Raw genomic sequence first — 7,037 nt, 5'->3', positions numbered from 1 at the left:
TCTCAATCATCACAGGCACGTGGGATGCTTTACAGCCCTAGATTTGGTTATTTTACGTCCTCGAAATCCTTCAGATAGTGGGCACAAGGCTCAAAAAAGTCCAAGGGTACAAGTGTGAAGGGGAGGGAGGAGGACTTATCCCACATGCCCTCATTCCTCTTGGGCAGTAGACTAAATATATAGTATTGAGTCTATAGTACATCATGAGACTGAGGACTAAGGCCTATGCCTGGGCTTGGGATTGGGCTTGGGCTTGGATCCCGATCATTCTTTTAGTGCATGTTTCTTTTTTAATTTTTATTTTTGGTTTTCAAATGGATTGTTTTTTTTTTGTTTTTTTTTTTTACAGAAATTCAGAGAGCGCAAAAAATTACTATGAAATGCAAAAAATACAGGAATTTCCTGTGAAATGAAAAAAATTACAGAAAGAGCACATCTCTAATGTAGATCTTGCAAATAAACCCAAAAATTAATGTGGAATGTAGAACATTGTTGAAAATACTTGAAATTACTACACAATTTACTTTGAAGAAAAACAGATCTAACCCTAACCCTAACCTTGCCTCGGCCAAACAACAGATCTTTGAAAGCATCAAATCAGAAAACTGCAAAAACAATTGCATTGCAAGCTAAACGCACATCGCCTCCCCGACAGCGACGCCAAAAACATCGTATCACAAGGGATTTGCTTTGCGCTACTTGTAAGCCATTAAGGTTGCAAACACGCAACCCGTGTGCAGGAATGCAACAGCGTGTCACTCACCTTTGTCTTTCTATCGTTGTAGGAATTTGGCGCCATCGTGAAGAGGGAGCCCACTGCTGAACCGCCTCGCCACCGCAATGCTCAATCTCTCTCTCTCTCTCTCTCTCTCTCTCTCTCTCTCTCTCTCTCTCTCTCTCGTGAGCACACATTGGAGAAGGAGATGGAGATATAAGGCAAGAGCACTCTCTTTAGCATGCACCTCTCAGAATAAGGAATTTCGGTCACAATAACCCTTTTACATGGGTTTGGTCCATTCACACATAGGCGTCCATAGTGGCTGATCAAAGTAAAAATACCGTCAAATGAGATATATGGTGTGCCTCTCATCAACAATGACCCCAACACCTATAGGGCCGACAAGCCCGGCCCTTGACTCAAAACAATGTGATATGGAGTCCGTGGATGTTAACTGGGCCAATGTCCAGCCTCATATTTGCCCGGTGCTGACTCCCTGCATGACTCGTAAAAACATCATCACACGGGTCTCTGACATCGGTTAACAGGTTCAAGGCGGGGGTTTCCGCCGCTTGATGTGAACATAGCCTAAAATTCCAAACGGCCTTCCTTTTACCTAGAGACAACTGAAAAAAAAAACTACAAAAGCTAATATATACTAATTTTAAACTCTCTCTCACTCTCTCTCTCTCTCTCTCTCTCTCTCTCTCTCTCTCTCTCGTTGTACGCCCCCAAAACAAACACACCCACACATGTTGAAAAGGTCACCCATGTGTGGTAGATTGGTTATATTGTTTCCCATTGGAGTAAGAGGTCTTGAGTTCACCCTCTAGGATAGATATATGAGTTCTCTTGGGAATTTTTCTACGACATTAAAAGTTATCTTCCTCCTCTTCTTTCTTTCTCCCTCTCTCAATGAGACTTGTCAATTGAGCTAGCAAAAAGTGCTCTTCAATCATCAACCTCCATGTTGCAACAACTTTGCATTGAGCTACCAACAACTGTTCTTTCAATTCATCAACCTCCATCTTCTTTACCAAATTGTCTGACTATGCGCACAATCTAATAATTAACCATCTAGCTTCTACCAATGGCATTAGCTGCAAAATGTAGCTGGGATGGATTTTACTTTCTCATCAAAGACAAGAAGAAAGTGGTACGTATAAAGCTTGCAAACAAGGTTGTTCAATCCATCGACCTCCTTCTCTTGTACTAAATTGTGAGATTATGTCCACAATCTAATGGTTAATGATAACGGTCTTCCCTACCAAGCATAAGAGGGACACATTATCTCACGCTTTCCATCTTGATTTTCTTGTCATCTATTGCCATTTTCTTGTTCTAGCAACATTTGCAAGAGAGAACACGATCTTGAAGGTGGCATCCTGCCCCACTAGTTATGGATTACAACATGCTACCTCCAAATGCACACACACTAACCAAGTGCCCCCTTTTGTATGGCTCTTTGAGAGGTTAGATGCTTGATAGTTAAGCTTTAAGAAAAGAGTTGCTACTGAAGCGTTGCAAAAGCATCCTTTCAATGACGATCCTCCTGCTCTAGGTAGGTACTTTTCCTAGCAGCGAAGATTCCCAATGGCATTGCGCTGCTCATTACCATCTTCAACGTAACACGCAGAACTAACTACGGCCTACTTCAACGGACAAGCTAAGTTCCCGAGGCATGCGTGTCGCATGCCCGCTCATTACCATCTTCAGCGTAACACGCAGAACTAACTAGGAGGCATGCGTGTCGCATGCCGCAGGAGCAATGGAGACCTTACCTTCCCAGGAAGTTGTTGCCAGCTTCGCTTAGAAGCGTTGTAAGCTGCGCCTCTTTGGGTTATTTGCCGCTCTTCGAGTGCAGGAGGCTTGTGATGTTCCCTTGCCGAAGGTTCGATGAGCTTGTTTTACTTAGATTGGCTTATGTGTTCGCCGATCCACAGCTTTCTACCAGTCAGAAAATCAGCCGCAGCAAGTAGGGCTTGATCCTGGATGCGTTTACACATAAACGCAGATTTCTTCATTCTGCAGTAGCAGTTTTACAATTCTATAGCAGATTTGCTTACTTGGTCAGTGAATTTAGTCTGGCGTGTCGGGGCCATTCTTTGTGATGAAGCTCTTACTCATGAGCCTCATCTGTATGGGATTTTGATACATTGCAGAAAGGCGTCACCTTTTTTACCTTAGCAGCTCTTATCTGTGCCGTAGCAAAATCAATGTATGCTATCTAACACCTCATAGCAAATTGTGGCCTTTGGAACCCTTTGGCTGGGCACACAACATTTTGATCCATAAGTCTGTTGGGTGTTTTACCTTGAAGCACCTATTTAAGTTTTGTCAGCTGTTGTCAGGGATGGCTGCACTCCTAAGCAGGAATACTTAATGCTTGCACCATCTACCCTTCATTATCTACATTTTAACGAGGTAAGAAAGATTCTCAGTTCTTGATGCAAAAGTTTTCTAGCCTGAGATCTGTTTTTGTTTGGATAGGGTTGTTAAATGAACAGCTGTTTTGGTAGGCATCTTGACCAGAGACAGTTCTTTGTGAAAGACAAGATGTAAGGAGACATGGGCCTTATAGGGTGCCCATGAAACTCTCTACCGTCATACCCAGACGACTCTTATGTTTTTTCTTTTTTTGGGGGTTTTTTATGATGTGCAGGCTGCTCAATGGAGAGCCAAACAGATTTTTTCCACCACCTTCCTGATGAAGTGGCTCAGCTTATCTTTTCTCGCATCAACGATTATAAAACTCTTATTCAATGTATGTTTGTCTCCAAATGTTTTCGTCAGCAAGCCGTTCGAGTACCTTCTCTTTTGATCGTGTGCCCAGGAAATTTTTCATCTTATGATGAAAGGCTGCATAGAATATTTGCTATGGTTAAGGCATTCAAAAATCTCAAGTCCCTTGTAGTAAGGGTGGGGCAGCCAAGAGAGGAGCCTCTGTCTTGGGCAAGGTGCATGCGCTATGCAGAAATAGGGGGCTCGGTTGAGAAGTTCGTGTTTATGGCCGCAAAATGTGGGGACTTTTCTGAGCTGGATTCCACTCTTCTGGGGTTGGATAGTGTTGGCCACAGATCGCAAGAGGGGGCCTCAACTGGGTCTGATTCCATGGGGCCCCTTATGAGACAAGATAGCATGGAAAGAAGTAACAACCCCAGTGACGCTGATGGAAACAGAGGTTATTGGGATTACACTCAAGTCAAAGAGGGGTTTGAAAGAGTTGTACCTGGCGGTCCGGTTTTGGAGGCTGAAAGCAAGCAAGCACAGCAAGGGAATAGTTCTTCTTATACCCAATCGACTCCATTTGATGCATCAATAAAAAGGAATCCTCTCTCACAGTTCACTCTGCGCCAGGTGATTGCGCCTAGCAATGATGTGCTTAAGCGAATGCTCCCTGTCATCCATTTTGCAATTGTGCAGGGTCTCAATGAACTAAGGGATTCTTTACCAGCCTTTGTGGCCCAATTTTCTGAGTTGACAGCTTTTGTGCTTGTTGATATGGTGGAAAGTATAACAGTATATCTGCGGGAGCACCATATTCAGGAGCTCAAGTCATCATATATGCAGGCACTGGACGAATTCTCCAGTATAGTGGAGGCGCCGCCGAAAGTAGAGCGGCATCTTAGTCAACTTTTCATAAGAGAGGACCAAGGGAAGGGTTCAAGTGGCAAGGATGAAGGAAAGGGGTGCATGGCTGGCATGAGTAGCAAGAGTGGGGATTTTGGGGCCATGGAGGATTCGAGATGCATAGAGGAACCTCAGAGTAGCTCCTCAAAAATGCTTCCATCTCGGCTGCTTCAAAGATTTGACAGATGTAGGCTACCAGCTTCTAAGGGCAAGGAGAAACTTGTTGAGGAGTTTGAATCTGAAACAGAATGCAGGCTTACTTCCTCACACGAGGACTGGAGATCCAATGATTCCAGTGACCTTGATAGTTGTACTGATTTTCCGGAGCGTAGTGTCATTGGTGAATGCTCATCGCCTCTAAAGGATGGACCAATTGGGTCGGAAAGTTCACAATCAGAGAGCTTACGTAGTAGCCTGTTTGCAGGAGAGACTACTCTAGAGTCATACACTCCTTTGGAGGCATTTTCTGTTTCTGTGGATGACCATCCCATGTCATCGGAAGCTATTGCAGAACATGTAGATAGCTTAAATGGGAAGTCTGATTGTCAGGGTGAGGGCCATGGCAAGGCAAGAGATAATGTCTACAGGCTGCAAGGAAACAAGTGCTTTAGGGATTCAAAAGCGGACTTGACGAACAGGTATTCATTAAGAAGATGCCATAAACCTGATAGTTGGAAAAAGAAAGACTGCATGAGCCTTGGGTTTCTAACAGGCATTAGAGGGACGGGCGGTCTTTATTGTAACAATCTGTCAGAAGAGAATTTCGATGTACAGGGATCTCAAATGCATGCTTGTGATCTTGCATGCCGAAAGGATGAGCAGGCATTGGGAGATGACATGACACTTATAAGAGGTGGAAGTGATGATACATCTAGTGTGAGGAGCAGAGAGCATGATGAAGGTGGTGATTGCAGAAGTATAAATGAACGTGCCATCAGCAATAGTGAGGTATTATCATTATCAGCTGTGAAGGGTTCACAAATGAATGAACAGCAAGTCAGTAGCTCTAGTTCACTCCGGTCATTGCAAGCATGGCAGTCAGAGGCTTATGAGAGTATGGCTGAAAGAGTGGTCCCTATAGACTCATGGCAAGAGCGGTTGAGAAGGTTAAGGGACTCTCTGCATGTAGACCCCGTCCTAGAGCTCAATCGCACTCATGGTAGTCGGGAATTGCAACCATTGGTGCCGGAAGTTCCTGGAGCGGTTCGTGCAGATTCTTGGAGGCATGTATGGCAAGAGCGGGTGAGAAGGTTAGGAGATTCTCTGCACATGGATCCAGGCCAGGAGTTCAATGGAGCTCATGATTACCGGCGAGAGAGATTAAGGGACCTCGTCATAAGGAAACGACACAGAGCTATGGAGAAGGATGCACTGTCTTTTGACTATACTTTCTGGAGGGCAGATCAAGTCTCCTCTTGTAAGTATGTAATGTCTGATTTATCAATGTGCATTGCTACCCATGCGGCTCGACCGCTAAGAGATGCCGAGAAAGAGGTTCTTGCGCAAGCAGCCATTGCGGGTCCTCTGTTGGTGGGAACAGTCTCTCATGTAAATAAACATTACCCTTGTCATCATCTGTAAGTATTGAAAGGCTCAGTTTCTAATATGAATTAATTATTATGGACATTTATGGTCTACTTCAAGCTCTTCTGATGTGAGGTGAACTGTTGTGGGTAAATTTAACCCATATCCATGGTGTGTGTGTGTGTGTGTGTGAGAGAGAGAGAGAGAGAGAGAGAGAGAAGAGAAGAAGAAGAAGAGAATTTTAACGTCATAGGAAACTATCCCAAGAGACCTTAAAGATCTATCCGACGAGGAGAGTTGAACTTAAGACTTGTTATTTAAGAGGGAAACGGCATAACCAGTCTACCACACTTGGGTGATAGAAAGGTTATACCATTTCCTCTTCTTATTAGCGGGCGCACACACACCCAAGAAGAAGAGAATTTTAATGTCGTAGACAACTATTCCAAGAGACCTTAAAGATCTATCTGACGAGGAGAGAGGTGTTAATCATCCCCCTCCCTCCCCTCCGTCCCCCCCCCAAAAAAAAACCCAAAAGAAAAACCAAATTCCCAATAGAAAAAAATATGATGCTGGAGAATTTAGGATGCCAGTTAAAGAAAAATAAATTTGTAACACAAAATATTGGTGACATAAGTTTATATCTTTGTTCTTACCATGAGCAGTCCCTAAAGTAGAGATGGAAAATGGCTCATATTCTTCTGTTTGGATGCGAATGAGCATCGCAGTTGGGAACATGAAGATGCACATGCAAAATGTTTGCAGCTCTGTTTCACTTCAAAGAAAGAGCTCTATTTTGACAAAACTTTGTGAGATCCGCGTCTATGCTCAATCTATGTTTTCAAAACATAAGTAGAAAGGTCAAGCCCCATTTCCATTAGCCTCTCATTTGGTCTGATTTAATATTAGTTGCCACCTTGGTCTTCTACTTTCTGCACATGCTCAAATAATAGGCACAATGGTCCTACTCTTTTTCTAAAACAATTCTGGATTTGCACCACCAATTGAACTTGGCAGGTGGTCTTTAATCTTTGTTGTACACTTTTTGATGTGTACCACTATTTGTCTACATGAATCTTAGTTGGTAGTGAATCATGTGCTTGTTATGTGCTAGTCTTGAGTGTATTAGAGGACATATTAGGTGTATATGGAGCCATTTTCAGCA

At 43.5% G+C, this 7,037-nt stretch overlaps 1 protein-coding gene across 1 annotated transcript; it reads left to right on the top strand.

Annotated features, from left to right (window-relative positions):
* Positions 1 to 2,169: 2,169 nt before the first annotated feature.
* Positions 2,170 to 5,974, top strand: LOC147446153 (uncharacterized). The gene is made up of 2 exons (XM_086525438.1): positions 2,170 to 3,142; positions 3,381 to 5,974. The coding sequence occupies exon 2, from the start codon at positions 3,389 to 3,391 to the stop codon at positions 5,927 to 5,929; it is 2,541 nt and encodes an 846-aa protein (XP_086381564.1). The 5' UTR covers positions 2,170 to 3,142; positions 3,381 to 3,388; the 3' UTR covers positions 5,930 to 5,974.
* The last annotated feature ends 1,063 nt before the right edge of the window (positions 5,975 to 7,037 follow it).

This window comes from Adiantum capillus-veneris, chromosome 12 (assembly GCF_014529385.1).
Source record: "Adiantum capillus-veneris isolate H3 chromosome 12, ASM1452938v2, whole genome shotgun sequence".
NCBI lineage: Eukaryota > Viridiplantae > Streptophyta > Polypodiopsida > Polypodiales > Pteridaceae > Adiantum > Adiantum capillus-veneris.
The sequence above is the reverse complement of the archived record's forward strand: the minus strand, read 5'-3'. Positions and strand labels throughout refer to the sequence as shown.